The sequence below is a fragment of the Equus quagga genome, chromosome 9 (assembly GCF_021613505.1).
Source record: "Equus quagga isolate Etosha38 chromosome 9, UCLA_HA_Equagga_1.0, whole genome shotgun sequence".
In the NCBI taxonomy this organism is placed as follows: Eukaryota; Metazoa; Chordata; class Mammalia; order Perissodactyla; family Equidae; genus Equus; species Equus quagga.
This window is the reverse complement of record NC_060275.1, coordinates 67,724,099-67,741,950: the sequence shown is the minus strand read 5'-3', so window position 1 is coordinate 67,741,950 and position 17,852 is coordinate 67,724,099. Positions and strand designations below refer to the sequence as shown.

At 58.5% G+C, this 17,852-nt stretch overlaps 2 protein-coding genes across 5 annotated transcripts; both read left to right on the top strand.

Moving 5' to 3' along the window:
• Nucleotides 1-1,558: 1,558 nt before the first annotated feature.
• On the top strand, nt 1,559-11,032 carry GMIP (GEM interacting protein). 4 transcript variants are annotated; one of them, XM_046672399.1, is made up of 22 exons: nt 1,559-1,681; nt 1,971-2,096; nt 2,629-2,713; nt 3,203-3,278; nt 3,390-3,447; nt 3,725-3,850; nt 3,934-3,998; nt 4,094-4,201; nt 4,657-4,737; nt 4,818-4,988; nt 5,083-5,220; nt 5,528-5,724; nt 6,062-6,150; nt 6,224-6,313; nt 6,665-6,742; nt 6,811-6,965; nt 7,196-7,384; nt 7,487-7,624; nt 7,726-7,922; nt 8,247-8,634; nt 10,021-10,087; nt 10,219-11,032. In XM_046672399.1, the coding sequence occupies exons 2-22, from the start codon at nt 2,087-2,089 to the stop codon at nt 10,590-10,592; spliced, it is 2,880 nt and encodes a 959-aa protein (XP_046528355.1). In that variant the 5' UTR covers nt 1,559-1,681; nt 1,971-2,086; the 3' UTR covers nt 10,593-11,032. The 4 variants fall into 4 exon arrangements, with proteins under 4 accessions (XP_046528355.1, XP_046528356.1, XP_046528354.1 ...); XM_046672400.1 differs by lacking the exon at nt 1,971-2,096 and having other exon boundaries at nt 1,576-1,681; nt 7,196-7,324; XM_046672398.1 differs by lacking the exon at nt 1,971-2,096 and having other exon boundaries at nt 1,576-1,681.
• Nucleotides 11,033-11,910: 878 nt separating this feature from the next.
• Nucleotides 11,911-17,274, top strand: LPAR2 (lysophosphatidic acid receptor 2). The gene is made up of 3 exons (XM_046670813.1): nt 11,911-12,053; nt 12,759-13,500; nt 14,257-17,274. The coding sequence occupies exons 2-3, from the start codon at nt 12,759-12,761 to the stop codon at nt 14,568-14,570; spliced, it is 1,056 nt and encodes a 351-aa protein (XP_046526769.1). The 5' UTR covers nt 11,911-12,053; the 3' UTR covers nt 14,571-17,274.
• The last annotated feature ends 578 nt before the right edge of the window (nt 17,275-17,852 follow it).

Genomic DNA, 17,852 nt, shown 5'->3' with positions numbered 1-17,852 from the left:
GCCAAGCCTCTGCCTCTGTTTGCACCACGCAAGGGGTTGTTGGGGGGCTGGGTAGTCACCGAGGAAGGTCCCAGCAGCCTCCCCATGGGCTGTGTGAGGTCATTAACCACACCATCTGGAATGCATTCAGCACTTGGACAGGCTAAGCTCCGAGCCCAGGGAGCTTTGCATATTTCCTAGTTTAACAAGCACTCCCATATTTCTGTGATTTCAGCTTCACATTTTAACATCAGGCACTGGAAGAAGTCTTAGGATCGATGGCATTTTTCTCTTTTTAATAATACACAAAATAATAGCATGTTTTCCTCTCAGAGTGCCTTAGATGAGACGGAGTTCAATCCACATTATTACAAATACTGGCTCAGGTCATACTCAGGTCTTGGCACCCCGCAGGTGCCGTCGCCATCTCATGTCTTTGACCTGGCTGCCTGGCTGGGCCCTCGTACTGACGCTGTCCTTCCTGTTAAAGGGTTCTCACTAACAACTCAGGAATTGCAGAATACACAGCATGAGAGCTGAGAGTCACGGCCGGTGGGAGATTTGCCTTCTCACCAGCCAAAAATTTTAGGAAGCAAAGTTATAAACATGAAGTGTTTATTTCCAGCCAGAAATTCCACTGAGTGCAAGGTGTGGGGACATTTTTATAACTTTGATAAGCTGCATGTGACCACCTCAGACCAGGGGACCCAGGCCCAGGCTTCTAGACAATCTCCCCCTCCCTGCCAATCCACTTTGGGGAGTTCTTAACCATTTGCCACCCTTCCCCCTGTCTAGCTTCCCCATTGGGTGCAGTGTGGGCCGCAGCCCAAGGAAAGTTTTGGGAGCCGAAGCCAGGAAGGGGCCAGGACCAGCTAAGTCTAGAGCAGTAGAGGTGCCAGACCCCACCCAGCACACAGGCTACTGTGGTCATGTGGAATCCTTGAGACAATTTCAGGTCACCCCCAGGGGAGCACTCTGGACTTGGCGTTTGCTGGGGATGATTCTTGGGAGGTTCAGGGCTGGCGTCTCTGCCCTGTGCCTGAGAGAGGCATCAGGGGCACTTCTGGCTGTGCTGTAATCAGGACCTGAAGAGCCTGATCCAGCTTTGAGGGTCACTGGGGGTACCCCAGGCCAGGGGTCTCCAGCCCAGAGCGTTAGGGGACTCCAGATACAGCTGGAATCGGGCAAGATATCAGGCCTCCACCAGGGGCCTCCGTGGCCCCAGTCGGGACGGCATGGGTCAGGGGTCAAAGAGTTCCCTGGGCAAGGGCGTCACAGAGTGGAAGGTTCGGGGACAGGCTCCCGGAGCCAGGTGAACTGTAAGGGGTCACTGAGGGGGTAGTGTGCTGGGGCTCTGGGGTCGCGCAAAGATCTGGGGGGGGGAACCTTCGCCAGTATGGAGTCCTGCGGCATCCGCGTCCACGCAAGCCCCATCTACCGCTGCTCCGGCAGGAGGCGTGGTCCTCGTTTCCTGGGCCTTGGCGGGGGCCGGCAGGCCGAGGCTTGGCCACGGGCCCGGCCTCCTCCGCGGCGGGGCGTGGTCGACTCGGGGCGGGGCCTCCGCTGGGCGGGGCGACGCGGAACCCGGGCGGCGGCCGCCCAGGCAGGAAATCGGGGCCGGGCCCCGGCGGCGCGCGATCCCATCCCAGCCCCGTCCCCACCGAGCGATTCCCGGGCCGGGCCATGGATGCAGCAGAGCCGGGTAGGCGGTCCGGGATACGGGATGCGAGAGTGGCCTCCCCCGACCGTACCCCACTTCCTACATCGAGGGGCCCTGCCTACCTCTCTCCGTCCAGAGAACCGGGAGAGGAGTTCCTGAATGGGGAGGATGGAGAGATCCTCCACTGTGGGGAACCCCGAGCCGAGAGGGACCCGGGGCACCAGTCCTTGACCCCCCTCCCCCTTTGGAGTCTTCACCCCGGATGCCTGGGGGAGGGGGCCCAGGAAGGGGAAGTGGCCGCTTCTGCTTCTGATATTTGTGATGGGGGCAGGGTGTCAGGACCGCTGATGGAGAGGGGCGACGCGGCAGGATCCCCACCCGGCTCCTCCATAGCCCGGGGAGGGAGCAGTGCTGATCTGGGCTCCCTAGAAGGGGGCTGCAGCAGAAATGTGGCAAGGTCCGACTTCTGTTTCCGGCTGTCTTTGTGTCTCCGCTGTGCATGTTGAGTGTCATTCGGCCTTTATATCCCTCGTGGTTGCAGTCTCCCCGTGCGTGCTTCTGCCCCAGGCTCTGTGCCAGTCTGTACTTCCATCTGTCTGGCCTGAGGTCCATGTGGTTCCGTTGTCCAGCGGGCTGTCTCCCTGAAGACATTGTGGCTGCATCTGGGGCATCTCTGTTTTGTCACTTTTCTTCTGGGCTGGAGCATGTGTGGGTGTCCCTGCTCCTCTCAGCAGCTGTCTCTTTGTTGGGTTGTGCCTGAGTCTATCTGCCTGCCCTGAGTTGGCCCCATTCAAGCCCACTCCCTCCATCCCGGTTCAGACACCTGTCCCCATCCCGCACTCCCCATGGGCCAGGGGGCCAGAACACTCTTTCTCCCCCTTCTTTCTGTCTCTCTCTCTCTCCCTACCCTCCAAACAGCCAGGCTGAGGTGAGGCTTCGTGGGTGGAGGGAGGCTTTGGTTGGTCCATGTGACACTCCACTCCCCCCAGGGCTAACCCCGGCTCCTGAGAGCAGGAAGAGGTACAGTGACATCTTCCGGAGCCTGGACAACCTCGAGATCTCACTGGGGAATGTGTGAGTCTGAGCCAGGTCACCCCCAAATCCTGCTAGGATACCCCAAAGCCGTAATCATTTAGGTGCCTGGAGCCCCATTAGGAACCTGCAACATCTGGACCCACTTACCTAATAACCTGAGAAGTCTAAGATGGGCCCCTCCAAAACACCTGAATAATCCCAAAATTCAACTTTTCAAATCCACTGGAAATCCCCAAAGTGGTCCTAGAACCCCCACATATCCTTCTTGTGACCTCTTAAAACATTTGAGATCCCTATAATCCCACTCTATTAGCCCCAAACTTACCTCAGATCCTTCAAAGTGTCTCAAGTCCCATAAAAAGTCTCACCTGGTTTCCCTCCAAAACCCCATCCCTCAGACCTTCCAGACACAAGAGATGTCACAGAGGTGACATCCAGCACCATCCCCCAAACTATCCTGGGGTCCCCAGCACCCCTGAGTGGGACAGACTGGGTGGAGAGAGGCATCCTGACACCCTTACCTCCCAGGACCTTTGAGATGCTGGTTGGAGACCCTGTGCTCTCAGGAGACCCAGAGCCTGACAAGACCCCCACAGCCACTGTGGTGAGGGGCAGGGCCAAAGGGGCAGGGAGGAGGGAACCTCCGGGAGAAGGGGCTGTACGGAGGTGGGCGCCTGTCCTGCTTGCTCCTGAACTGCTGTCTCCCTCCCCTCAGACTAGCGAAACCAGCCACTGGAGTGGCCCCTCCTCAGAAGGTCCTGCACCCCTCACAGGTAGGGGGGCTTTGAGGCCAGAGGGGTGGGGGCAGAAAGGAAGCCTTCCCTTGACCGGACATCACCAACTGCCTGTTCTGTGCACCAGGGACATGGTGGTGCACACAACAGATCTGAGTACCTGCCCTCAGTCTGGATGGACAATTGTGTACAAATCTACAAAGGGGTGTTTTGGGGAGCCATAGGGTGTAAATAGGGGCTACTGGTCTGGGGGCTCAGGGAAGGCTTCCACAGGAGGTCAGGGGTCAGAGGTCAGAGGTCTACCCGTCTGCCCCAGGGGAGGAACTGGACTTGCGGCTCATTCGGACCAAGGGGGGTGTGGATGCGGCCCTGGAGTATGCCAAGACCTGGAGCCGCTATGCCAAGGAGCTGCTGGCCTGGACCGAGAAGAGAGCGAGCTACGGTGAGGTCCCCAACTGGCTGGCCCCAGGCCCCAAGCAGCACCCACACCCAGGACAGACTCAGACCCCTGCTGTCTCCCCCCAGAGCTGGAGTTTGCCAAAAGCATCATGAAGATCGCCGAGGCTGGCAAGGTGTCCATCCACCAGCAGGTAGCCATGACCAGACCCCCCCAGAGCCCAAGTCCTCCAGAACCCTGGCCAGGCCCCTCTAAATCCTCAGCATCCTCCAACACTCCCCCTCCCAGAGCCACATGCCACTGCAATACGTCTACACCCTGTTTCTGGAGCATGACCTCAACCTGGGAACCATAGCCATGGAGACGGTGGCCCAGCAGAAGAGAGACTACTACCAGGTGAGGGGACGCTGCTGTCCTTCACGCGTCATTCCGTTCATAACTACCCAGGAGGAAGGCAAGTTACAATCAGCAGCACCATTTTGCTGATGAGGAAGCTGAGGCCCAGGGATGCTGAGGAACTTACCTAAGGTTACCCAGCAGAGATTCAAACCAGGCTTCCTGTACAATTGCAAAACTGCTTTTGTTTGTTTGCCTGGTGCGGGGCGAGGTGCTGAGTGTTCCCAGGAAGAGAGCCTTGGCATCTCTGGGTCCCAGCAGAAAGGATGAGGTGACCACTAAGACTCTTTGTGGGGAGAGAGAGACCAGGGTGGGAGAGAACAGGTCTGAGTGAAAAGACCCCCAGGGAGAGTGCAGACCCAGAAGAGGGTTCAGAGGGTGAAAGGCATGTGGCCACGGGGAATGGAGGGACCAAGTGGCCCTGAGGCAGCATCCCCATCCCCCATCCTTGCCAGCCTCTGGCCGCCAAACGGACTGAGATTGAGAAGTGGCGGAAAGAGTTCAAGGAGCAGTGGCTGAAAGAGCAGAAGCGGATGGTGAGGCCGAGCAGGGGAAGGCGGGGTGGGCTGGGGGAAGAGAGGAAAGCACGCTGACTGCGTCCCTCCGCCGCCCCTAGAACGAGGCTGTGCAGGCGCTGCGGAGGGCCCAGCTCCAGTACGTGCAGCGCAGCGAGGACCTGCGAGTGCGCTCCCAGGCGTCCCCCGAGGACATGACCCCCCAAGCCTCGCTGGGACCCAGCAAGCAACAGGAGCGGCGGCGGCGCTCGAGAGAGGAGGCCCAGGCCAAGGTGGAGATGCAGCCTCGTGCCCCACCCAGCGCTTCGGTGCTCCGCCCCCGCCCCACGCTCTCTCCCACACGCGCCCCGGCCTCGATTTCCCCAGGCGCAGGAGGCGGAGGCGCTGTACCAGGCCTGCGTCCGCGAGGCCAATGCGCGGCAGCAAGACCTGGAGGCCGCCAAGCGGCGGATCGTGTCGCACGTGCGCAAGCTGGTGCTGCAGGGGGACGAAGTGCTGAGGCGGGTGAGACTCTTCCCCACTGAGCGCCCTCTGCCCCTAAACTGCCTCCAGGGAACCAGGACTCGCTCCATCTCCCTAGACAGCCAGTTCTCGCTCCCAGCCTCTGACCTCACCTCCCGTCTCGGACCCACCCCCTTGGGGTCCTGCGGGAAGACCCGACCCAGCTCCCACCGTGACCCCGGCTCAGATGGACCGCCCACGCCCACTGCCCGGTCCCGCCCCCAATCCTGACCACCATCGAGTCTCTCAGAGTCAGGTCCCACCAGAGTCTGGCCTGGAGCCTCTCTCACAGGCTGTCTCCGCCCCGCAGGTGACCCTGGGGCTGTTTGGGCTGCGTGGGGCTCAGGCGGAGCGTGGCCCCCGCACTTTTGCCACCCTGGCCGAGTGCTGCAAACCCTTCGAGCCTGGCCAGCGCTACCAGGAGTTCGTGCGGACCCTTCAGCCGGAGGCCCCACCGCCCCCGCCGCCTGCCTTCTCTTTCCAGGAGTTCGTGCCCACAATGCACAGGTGCGCCCCTGGGAGCAGGGTGGGAAGGAGCCCCGGAGACGCGGTGCCAGGCTGTTGGCACAGTGGGGCTGAGTCCTCGGGGTGAGAGAACTCAAAGTCTTGATGCTTGTAATTTAGTACCCAGGGCTCTCATTTTGGAGGAGTTGTCCCAGCCCTGGGAGAGTCAGAACTTGGGGCTTACTGCACTGGGGTCTGATGCTCATGGGCATCAGGGCTTGCAGACCCAAGTACTTGGAGCTGGGTCTTAGATGGGATGCCTGGGTGCTGTCACTCCTACCCAGTTTCCTGGTTATCAGAGCCCTCAAACTTCTCCTTTTACCTCCCCTCTGGACACAAGAAAGAAGCTCTCTGGCCCCCTGCCTCCGCAGCTGGATGAGACTGTGGCTGAGCCAGGCCCTTGGGAGGACGCAGGCACTGGCTGGCAGGGTGAGTGCAGTGAGGGATGGGCGGGAGTGGTGGCCGTGCAGGGGGTCGTCCTAATTCACTTGTCCCCTCCTAGGGACTCCTGGCCCCACTCCAGGGAGTGATGTGGACAGCGTGGGAGGTGGCAGTGAGTCTCGGTCCCTGGACTCTCCTACTTCCAGCCCAGGTGGGACCAGCACCTCACCCTGACACCCTCCCAATCTCTGACCATCCTCCAGCCCCTGGCCAGCCTTTAACCCTCAATCTCTAATCTGTCCTTTGACTTTTGACCTACCCCACACCCCTGTTCTATTTTCTCAACCTCTGACCCACTCTCTTCTGAACCAACCCCCCCAAGGTTGCTGACCAATTCTCTAACCCCTAACCTCTGACCTCTCTGACCTCCCTCTTGACCTCTGACCCTTTCCACAAGGGCATCTGTGGGTGATGCTAGAAGGCCTGAAAATTGGAAATGTCCCCTTAGCCTTGGAGCCTCCCTATGACCCCTATGATCCCTGACGTCTCTGACTCTCTGCAGGCTCTGGCACAAGACGGCTGATGAAGGTCTCGTCCACAGGCACCGAGTCCTCAGACGACTTTGAGGAGCGAGATCCTGGTGAGGCTAGAAGCAGGCAGGGTGGGGTTGGGGTTGGACCAGGCATCCCTGACCCTGTCTCCCCGCAGACCTTGGAGATGGGCTGGAGAACGGGACAGGCAGCCCCTTCAGGAAGTGGACACTGTCCAGTGCGGCCCAGACCCATCGGCTGCGACGGCTGCGCGGTCCAGCCAAGTGCCGAGAGTGTGAGGCCTTCATGGTCAGCGGGACAGAGTGCGAGGAGGTGTGGCCTGGGCTGATGACCCAACAACCTTGGCTGACCCTCACTGATGTCCCACTGACGTCCCTGACCCCAGCCACCTCCCTGACCTGAGATCCCCACAACCCTCCTGCCCCTGGGACCTGCCCTGATCTGATGATCTCCTATGAGCCCCTAGTCCCCTGAGGATCCCTACGACCTTCTCTTCCCTGATGACCCCCAGTGACCTCTCTGACCTGTGACCTTCCCCCTAGTGCTTTCTGACCTGCCACAAGCGCTGCCTTGAGACTCTGCTGATCCTCTGTGGACACAGGCGGCTCCCAGCCCGGACCCCCCTCTTTGGGGTCGACTTCTTGCAGCTGCCCAGAGACTTCCCGGAGGAGGTACCCTTTGTGATCACCAGGTGCACAGCTGAGATAGAACAGCGCGCCCTGGGTGTGCAGGTGCTGCTTTGACCCTTGACCCTTGACCATCCCCAGTAGTGACCCGCCCTCTCGATGGCCAGATTGCAAGTCAGGTGTCCATTTCCTGCCCCTGCCCTACAGGGCATCTATCGGGTCAGCGGGTCTCGGGTCCGCGTGGAGCGGCTGTGCCAGGCTTTAGAGAATGGCCGAGCATTGGTGGACCTGTCCGGGAACTCGCCTCACGATGTCTCGAGTGTCCTTAAGCGATTCCTCCAGGAGGTGAGTGCTCAGAAGCTCAGGGGGCAGGGGCCGGGTGGGCTCAGGCTGAGGACCCTCTGCAGCCCACCCACACCCTTGTCCCCCCACCATTCCACCGCCAGCTCACTGACCCCGTGGTCCCCTTCCACCTCTACGACGCCTTCATCTCTCTGGCTAAGACCCTGCATGCAGAACCTGGGCTCGACCCCAGGACCCCCAGCCCCAGCCCTGAGGTTATCCGCTCGCTGAAGACCCTCTTGGTGCAGCTGCCTGACTCTAACTACAACACCCTGCGGCACCTGGTGGCCCATCTGTTCAGGTGTGCACTGTCCTTGACCATGAAATGTGACTTCTGACCTGAGGCACAAATCTGTGACCCCTTCCCCTGATCTGTGACTACTGACCCCTGAGACTGACCCCGAGACTAACCTTTGCATGTGTTTTCTGAGCTCTGAACTTTAATACCTTTTGATTCCTAACTCTGGGTGCTGACGCCTGACCTCCATCGCCGGGCATGTGGCTGCTGGTCTCAAACAATGACCAAGACTTGGGCAAGTTGCCACTAGCCTGGCCTGCAGGTCCTACTCAATGACCAGTGACTATGCACTCCATGCCCTGACCCTTCTCCTTACACTGTCCCTAGGGTGGCTGCACAGTTTGAAGAAAACAAGATGTCTGCCAACAACCTGGGCATTGTGTTTGGGCCGACACTGCTGCGGCCGCCAGATGGTCCAGGAGCAGTGGGGGCCGGCCCTGTCACCTGCCTGCTGGACTCTGGGCACCAGGCCCAGCTTGTGGAGCTCCTCATTGTGTACTACGAGCAGATCTTCGGGATGGATGAACTCCCCCTGGCCACCCAGCCTGCACCCCAAGACCCCAGCCCAGCCCCTGGGCCCCTCACAACCAGCCCCCAGCCACCACCCCCACATCTTGCCCTAGAGCCCCTGCCCCCAGCCCTTACCTCAGACCCTGACCCAGACCCTGAGCCCCACGGTACCCTGGAGAAGCATCCTGAGGCCATGCCCCCCAAGGTAGGAACCTGCTGGGTCCACTGACATGGGGAAAGCCTTCTCTCCATTTAATTCTCTCTCTCCTGTCTGCCTGCCTTCCTCTCTCTAAAAATTTCTCCTTTATTCCCTCCCTCCCTTCCTTATTTACCCTGCGCTTGTTTTGGAAGGAAAAGTGAGGAATGGAGTGGTGGGTAATAAGGGAGGAATGGCAGGGTCCAGCCTTGCAGAGGTAACAACGTGGGTGATCGTGCATTCCTTCAACAGAATATTTTTGAACACCTACTATGTGTCAAGCATTGTTCTAGGCCTTACAGATCCATCAGTGAGCAGAATATTCAAAGAACCCATCTTCTTGGTGCCTGCATTCTAGTGGGAAAGAAATCAACAACAAACAAGAAATATGATACAGAATCAATTACATAGGATATTACAAGGTGACAAGAATAATAGAGAAAAGAAAGTAGCATAAATTAAGGGACCTCGAGGGCACCAAGGTGAGAGGTGGAAGGCAGTTTGTAGCAGTAAATAGAATGGTGTGGGTGAGTCTCATGGGGAAGGTGGTTTTTGAGCTAAGATTGGAAGGATGTGAGGGAGCAGGAAGCCAGGTAGAAATCAGGGGAAGAGTTCCAGGCAAAGAGAACGGCCAGTGCAAAGGCCCTTTGGTGGGAGCATGCCTGGTGTGTTCAGGGCACAACCCCGCACTATAAATGAATGAGTGAAGGGAAGATGGTAGGAAGTGAGGCCAAAGAAGGGTCTAGCGGCAGCCATTGACCGCATATCTCCTATGCACAGGCGCTTTATAGGCTTCCTGTCCTCCTCACCACAGCCCTAAAACATAGATACTGTTATTGAAAACCATGTACAGATGAGTCTTCCAAAGGGGGCTTTGCCATCCCTCAGATCCTGCTACACCCACCATTCCTGACAGGACAGACCTCCCCCACAGCAGCCCAGACCTGGGAAAGGGGCACGGTGAGCTGTGGGACTCTGAGAACTGGAATGGCTCGGGAAGTGCTCAGGACACTTACAATGTCTGACACTTAACAAAGAAATCCAGCTGCCGTTAACGTTTAGCTAAAGGAAGAACAGTGAGAATCTACAGCTAAAAATCGGGCGTAATGTTGCAGAGAGCAGAGCAGGATGGAGATGGGTAGTTCACCAGGTCCTAATTCGCAGATGGCTCCCTGGGCTGGCCGTCTGCTGTCCTCCCGGAGCCCACAATCAAGATTAATGATGCTTCTCTGCACAGGGGGACAAGCAGTACACAGTGAAGGGCATTGTTTCTTCCTAGACACCAAAACTGCAAAGAAACTTTTATATATCTAGGAACAAACCTTCAGCTCTCCAAGTGTCTTGAAGAACTGGGATTTTATTGTTGGGGTCTTGGTCTTGGGTTTCTTCTTACAGATACCAACTCCGCAGAGTGACCAGAGAGAGGAAGTGGCCGAAGACACCAAAGATGAAGGAAGGGAAGGTGAGTGTGTTAGGGAGTAGCAAAGGAATTCTGGGGGTGCCCCTGCCCCAGGGTAGCTTGGCTGAGAGAGACTCCCTGGGGGATATCCAGAGCACTTAGGGTGGCTCAGCATTGACCATCCCATCCCACAGCGCCCAGCCAAGGCCCTGAGGACTCATCCCTGGGAACACAGTCCCGTGGCCACTTCAGCCGCCAGCCAGTGAAGTATCCCCGGGGGGGCGTGCGGCCTGTCACCCACCAACTGTCCAGCTTGGCGCTGGTGGCTTCCAAATTGTGCGAAGAGACCCCTGACACATCAGTGCCCCAAGGAAGCTTGCGGAGGCGGGGGCCTGGCCTTGCCGCCGCCTCCCCTGAGGGCAGCCCCCTGCGCCGCACCCCGCTGCCCAAGCATTTTGAGATCACCCAGGAGACAGCCCGGCTCCTCTCCAAGATGCACAGCGAGGCTGTGCCCAAGGCCACCTGCAGCCGGGACCCCCAACCTGAGGAAGTCGAGGACCATCTCTGACCATCCCAGCACTCTGACCAAGGGGCCAAGGACTGAGAAGATGGATCCACTTCTCCCCAGGAGTTCAATGTTGGAGGTTCTGGAGAGTTCCTATAAGGAAAGACTACACAGCCTGGGGGAAGACTAAAACCCTTTTTGGGGCAACGTACCAGGATTTCCCCCACTGAACACAGGTCGCTACCAAGCCTCAGGGCCACTCAGGATCAGAGGTCACTCAGGGTCAATACTCAGGGTCAATACTCAGGGTCAATACAGGTCACAGGATCCTTGGGGTCCACCCTAGTCTCTGACCCCTGGAACAGGGGTGCCTTTTGCTACTTTGGTTGTGGACACGCCCCCATCTCCACCTGCTTCTAGCTGACCCCAAGTGACCAGCTCAGGAGGCACATCCTGGTGGTGCCTGGGGTCTGATGGCCTCTGAATAAACTGTGTGTCCTTTATACCCTTGAATGTCTTTCTTTGCCAGGGAAGGGTGACAGGGGAGAGGTCGGTGAGGGCAGCATCCTCTGGCCCCACCAGGGAAACCAAGGCCCCCGTGCATCCCCAAATACCCCTGAGCACCTACATACAGGCAGTCCAGGCACCAGGCTGAGTCACGCTGGCTCAGCCCTCCCGGAGTTCCGTGTCTCCGATCCAGACCTGCACAATCAAACAAATGTAACAAAGTGCAGATAACTGAGACAATGGGACTGTGTGCTCCCACCGTGGGAGCCCAGGGCCGCCACAGGCCTGGGCCTGGCAAGGGGCAGCGCTGCCAGGGGCAGGGTGCGGGGGCGGGATTGCAAGCAACTTGAGTGTGGCCGGCCAGACTGTCAGCTGGAGCCAGAGGGGTCCGCGGGGCAAGGAGGCCGAGGCGCACAGTAGCTCCAGGCTGGGGAAGCCGAGGCGGGGCTGGGGTCCCTGCGGTGGGAGCCGGGTCGGATCAGGGCGTGGCTTGGAACATCGCGGCGGATTGGCCGCGAGGAGCGGGCGGGTGGGGTGGGGCGGGGGTGCGTACCCTGAGACCACCCCGAGCTGCGCCCCGGCGGCGCGAGGTCACGGACGGATTCTCGGCCGCGAGGGACTCAGCCCCTCGGAGGCCCAAGACTGCGGGCGCGTGAGGTGCGCGGGGACTGGGATGGGGGTCCCGCGCCGGAAGTGGAGAGGGGAGACGAGGGGCCGCCAGGCGAGGAGGAAATGGGGGGGCTGCGGTTCCGGGCGACCCTGTCCTCGCCACGGCCGCGGAGGCTGGGGTCCCCAGGTGGTAGGGGCGGGACTCCCCAGGTGGCGGGGGCGGGGCGCTGTGGCCCGGGCTAGGGCGGGGCGCTGTGGGCAGGACCCCTCCTCCCGCGCTCTCTCCGTCGCCCGCGCCGGCGCACCGGGACGTTCCTTCGCTCTAGCCGCGGTCGCCGAGCCATGGGTCTTGGGCGCGCCCCAACCCCCCACGAGGCTGCCGGCTCTGCGGCGTGACGGGTGGCCCAGGTGAGGCGGCACGGACGGGGCGGGTGGGTGCGGGTCCCGGGCAGGGCGCGGCACGTGCCCGCGGGGCCCGGGTGCTGTCTCCTCCTCCTATCCCACTGCTCCTCCCACAGCCTGGGGGCGCCGGGAGGCCCGCCAGCCGCCGCCTCCCTGACCGCCCCTTTTGTCCCGGAGGCCGCCAGGCTCCTCCGTCCCACCCGCTTTGGGCTCAATCGCGCCCAAAGCCCGCTGCCCACTCTGGTCGCCCCGGTCACCTCCATGGCCCAGCACTGACCCCATTCAGGGTCCCAGTAATGGTCCCACCTTGCGCGCACACACCCCCTCGGCTCTGCTCCCTGCACTGACCCCAGCACCAAACCGACCCTCCCTCACCTACTTTCACAGCTCACGCCCCTACTTGTCTTGCCCTAAACCCTCCCAACACACACGTGTCACAGATTGGCAGCGGGTGGGCAAAAAGGTTTGGGAGATGTCTTTGTAGGAATCTTATTAGTAAATAAACAACAGCTGTGCCCAAACAACACCCCCCCCCCCACTCCCCCATCCCGCCTGCTTTTCCAGGTCACCCTGGTCCCCACTATGACCACTTTGCCCCAGGTATCTGAGTTTGAGACCCTCCCCTCTGGCTGCTGCTCCTTTCTGTGCTGCCCCTTTCTGTGTTCTTCCAACAACCACCACCCACACTGACCTCTCCGGTTGTGCCCCCAGATGGTAACCATGGGCCAGTGCTACTACAACGAGACCATCAGCTTCTTCTACAACAACAGTGGCAAGGAGCTCAGCTCCCACTGGCGGCCCAAGGATGTAGTTGTGGTGGCGCTGGGGCTGACAGTCAGCGTGCTGGTGCTGCTGACCAACCTGCTGGTCATTGCGGCCATCGCCTCCAACCGCCGCTTCCATCAGCCCATTTACTACCTGCTCGGCAACCTGGCTGCAGCTGACCTCTTTGCTGGAGTGGCCTACCTTTTCCTCATGTTCCACACAGGCCCTCGCACAGCCCGGCTCTCACTCGAGGGCTGGTTCCTGCGGCAGGGCCTGCTGGACACGAGCCTAACAGCATCGGTGGCCACACTGCTGGCCATTGCCGTGGAGCGGCACCGCAGCGTGATGGCCGTCCAGCTGCACAGTCGTCTTCCCCGCGGCCGGGTGGTCATGCTCATCGTGGGCGTGTGGGTGGCCGCGCTGGGCCTGGGGCTGCTGCCTGCCCACTCCTGGCACTGCCTCTGTGCTCTGGACAGCTGCTCACGCATGGCCCCCCTGCTCAGCCGCTCCTACCTGGCCGTCTGGGCCCTGTCCAGCCTGCTTGTATTCCTGCTCATGGTGGCTGTCTACACTCGCATCTTCTTCTACGTGCGGCGGCGAGTGCAGCGCATGGCAGAGCATGTCAGCTGCCACCCCCGCTACCGCGAGACCACACTCAACCTGGTCAAGACTGTTGTCATCATCCTGGGTGAGTGGGAGCCCACTTGCCCCAACTCCCAGGGACCTGATAGAGTGTGATGGGAGGGGATGGTTTGGGTGGGCAGTGTTCTCCAAGGAGGTGATATCTGAGCAGAGACCTACATGCTGGGGAAGGGAAAAGAGTTCCAAGCAGAGGGAACAGAAAGTGAAAGCCCCGGGCAGCACCTTCAAAAAAGAGAGAAGGCGGGCGTGGCTGGCCCATGCACAGGAGAGGTCAGCACAGCCTCAAAAGACACAGACAGGAGTCAGATTTTGTTCTGAGTTCCGCGGGAAGCCCTTAAGGATTTTTAGCAGAGAGTAGTGTGTTTGTTCACTCTGGCCGTTGAAAGTAGGATGATCTGAGTGGGGGAGGGAGTAAGATCCTCTCGTCATGGGATACCCACCCCTGCCTCCAAGAACAAAGAGCGACTCTTCCCAAAGATCCCCTCCCCCTCAAATAACCAGCCTGTCCCACGGTGACCTCCTTCCCCCATAGAACAAACGTCCATGTAGAAATGTCCAGGGCCCTGGCCACCTTGTACCAGTTAGAAAAGGTGTCCCTTCTGGCAGACAAATCAGAGAAAGGTGTCCCCTCTTAGCAGTTCTGCCCCATCACACTGCCCAGGCAGCCAGACAGGAAGCTCTTACCCCGCAAACTGCACAGCTGTTGCCCGAGCCCTGGAGACGCCTCCAGCCCTGAGCTCAGAGCTGTGGGTGCTGGGCCCCCCAACGGTTAGCCCCTCTCACTTCAGGCTCCATCCCACAGGGGCATTCGTGGTCTGCTGGACGCCGGGCCAGGTGGTACTGCTCCTGGATGGTCTGGGCTGCAAGTCCTGCAATGTTCTAGCTGTGGAGAAGTATCTCCTATTGTTAGCTGAGGCCAACTCACTGGTCAACGCTGTAGTGTACTCGTGCCGTGATGCTGAGATGCGTCGCACCTTCCGCCGCCTCCTCTGCTGTCTTTGCCTCCGCCGGTCCACCCACGAGTCTGCCAGCTACACACCCTCCACCCGGACAGGCCCTAGTACTCGCATCATGCTTCCTGAAAATGGCCACCCCCTGATGGACTCCACCCTTTAGCCAACCTCAGACTTCAGCGGGGTGCAGCAAGCAACAGATCGCAGCACCTCACCACTTCTGGATGCACCTGGCCCTACCCAATCTGCGGGACAGACTGAAAGGCGGACCCTCAGTCTGACGTGGCACGGCACCACTGCCAGCCCTTCCTAGGCAACAGCTCTGCCTGCCCCAGGGCCTGGTGTTTGGGGTCATCTCTAAGCACTCCAGAGAGAGTCGGATGGGGAGCGGAAATCTGGGTCTTCAGTCATCTCAGGTTGTGGGTTTTTTTAATGGACATTTTTCTATTTTTACTGCATATCCCTGGTAAACTCTGTGGACTGCTATCTCGTCCGTGGTGGTATGGGTGTTAAGGGTGGAAAAGATGAGGGCGCTCTCAGGCCTCACTGCCCAGTGCAGCAGAGTAAGAAGGACGGAACGGAGATGCACCATCTGCCTGAGGCTGATTCTTTAGGGGCACAGACTGAGGGGTTCTGAGAGTGAGCTGGGAAAGATTTGTGGCCCCTTGCAGCCTCTGGGGGTCTTGCCTGTCCCCATTAGAATTGAGGGGGTCCACAGGAAGGGCATGATATAAGGAGAAAACCGTTCTTTCTGCTTTGAGATCTCTAAAGCATTCTGCCATCAACTTAGTCTCTGTCCCTGTATCCCAGAATTGTCCACCTTAGCTTGGGCTGGGCTGGGATCCTTCAAAGTGGCATTTTCTTGGCTCTGTTCTCATTCGTCTTCAGTCTCTGTGTGGCTGTCACTCCATCTCTCTTGTTGGATTCTTGCATCCATTTCCTTTTGCCTCTGTCTCCTCTACCTGTTCCTCTGCCTCATCTCGCCACTCACCTGTCTGCTTCCGTCCTCTGGAGTCCAGAGTGCTCTCTGACCTGTGTGAGCCCACCCTCTCCTGCCTGCCCTTTTGTCTGAGTCCAGGTTGTGAATAGTCAGGTATGTCCGTCCCATTGCCCACCCCACCACCTACATACACACCTGTGAGCCAAGCATAGTGGGGTCCATGGAGCAGGATGCAGGATTTGAGAGTTGCCATTTCTCAGGCTCCTCTGATGTGCCTGGCACACTGATAGGCACTTTAGATGGATTCTTTAATCATCACCTGCATCTTTTGGCACAGGTATTACACTTATTTTCATGTGAGGACAGTGGCTCAGAGAGGTTGAGATCTGGCCCATGGTTACACAGCTTTGAAAGGGCACAGAGATGCATCGAGGGACTAGAGGCCCCTGGGGAAAGGCTTCAGATTCCCACAAAGTCTGGAGTTGGTCACAAGCTCAGGCCAGCTTTCCCCACGTCACCCACAGCCCCCAAGGCCTCAGACATGCTAGACCCCTGATAAGCCCCATCTCAGATGCTCATAGAGGCACGCTGCTAGACTCGATGGAGACCAGGATCTAGATTCTCTGCTTCTGCCTCACCAGGGAGGAGACAGGGTTATATCTCTACTTCAGGTTCACATGCTAAATAACAGCTGGAATTTGAACTCAGTCATCCCATCAGAGGCCATTTCTTAAACTACAAAAGCACACATTCCTGAAGAACCAAAAACAGCTGAGTCTTTCTACATTAAATGGGGCTGGGTTTCTCTTTGAGAAAACTCCCCCCACCCTAAGACAACTCCATGAGGAGGCAAGAATGCACTGGGGTGCTAGGTACTTCTCCAGGGTCCAAGGTGGGCGGTATGGCTCCTAAAGCCTAGGGCCTGAATCTCCAGGGGTGATGACCCAGGCCAGCACCTTTCACCATGTGCCCAGGCACACGCCCATGAAAGATGGAGTCCTTGCCTCCATGGAGCTCCAGGACTGTTGGACACACGTGCAACTTTGGGTGCCAAGGCAGCCGACCAATTTCTATGGGGTGGGGACCCCCACTGGCCTCCAAAAGGCAGCTCTGTGTTTCACCTGCTCTGAGCTGGCTGCTCTTGATCAGCATCCTCCAGGTTCTAACCCACACTCGGATCTTCTTTGGGATTTTGGCCCAACATTTTTTCCTCTCTTGGAGGTCTCTCCTCTACACCAAGTGACTTCATGTTTTTGTCTCTGCTGGTCCCTGAAGCTTTCAACTTTCTCTCCCCACTACTGTTCTCTGAAGGAGACCAAAGTTACCCACTACTTTTCAGGAGTGCTGTGCAGTGCTGCACTAGCAGTTGACCTTTTGCACAGGCTCACCATAGCGCCCACATGTTCTAGTACTTCGTGTTACTGGGGCCAAGTGTTAGGTTTCCTTCATCAGGGAGCTTTCTAGGTTGTTCTTACACTGGCTCACATCACTCATTTCCATTCCCTGTGGTCTCTTGGAGTCTTCCCAATCCAATCACACCAGATGGTGTTTGCATTTCCTCTCCAGCAACAATGGGAAGAAGTTGGGCCCTGTCCTGAAGGGTTCCCAGCGAGGACCCCTTATGAGCTTGCATCTGGAGTCTGTCCTCAGAGCAAACAGGCTCTAGGAGGTCCCATGACTTTGGAAAAGTGATTAATGCCCAGTCTGTCCCTTTTCTCTCATGCGAGGATCCTTCTCTGATGCCTTGAGTCCCAACGGCTAGAAACAAAGACCTGTGAAGATTTGCTCTGACTTGGGGTGCACTGCAGTGTAGATTCTCAGGAAGCATCGTTCATTCATTGGGTAACCACACGCTAGCAGTTTTCTAGGCCCGGAATGCTGTAGAGCAAGAGAATGAATAAACAGGTGAGGTCACTCTTATGCCAAACCTCAAAAGGTAAATAGAATTGATTTCTGCAGCTGAGAAAATCACTCGGTTCTAACCCAGCCACCAGCACCAAACACCTGTGCCCCTCATGGAACGCTTGTGGTGGAGGTGGATCCAGGAAGCTGGGAGCCCTAGTGACCCACCTGATGGGGCTGAGGCTGAGGGTAACATTAGGGGACTGAGCAGGGGTCTGGGGCTTGAGGCTTCTGGAGATGAATGGCAGGGGAGGGAGGACGTGTTGATGGGGCTCTCAGAGCCATGGAAGGGGTGGCTTGGAGGAAGAGTGGGGTGCTCTGAGAATTGGGGACTCTGAGTTGTGTGGGTCCCAGAGGAGTAGGTGGCTCTGATATATGAGGGCCTCTGAAGAAGAGTAAGGGGCTCTGAGGGAGAGTGGGGGCTCTGAGGAGAAGTGAGGTCCCTGAGGAGTGGGCGCTCTAAGGAGGAAGAGTGAGGGCTTTGAGGAGGAGTGGGGGGCTCTGAAAAGGAGTGGGGAGCTGTGAGGAGATATGGGGGGGTCTCTGAGGAGGTGTGGGAGCTCTGAGGGGAACGGTGGGGCTCTGAGGGGAACCGTGGGGCTC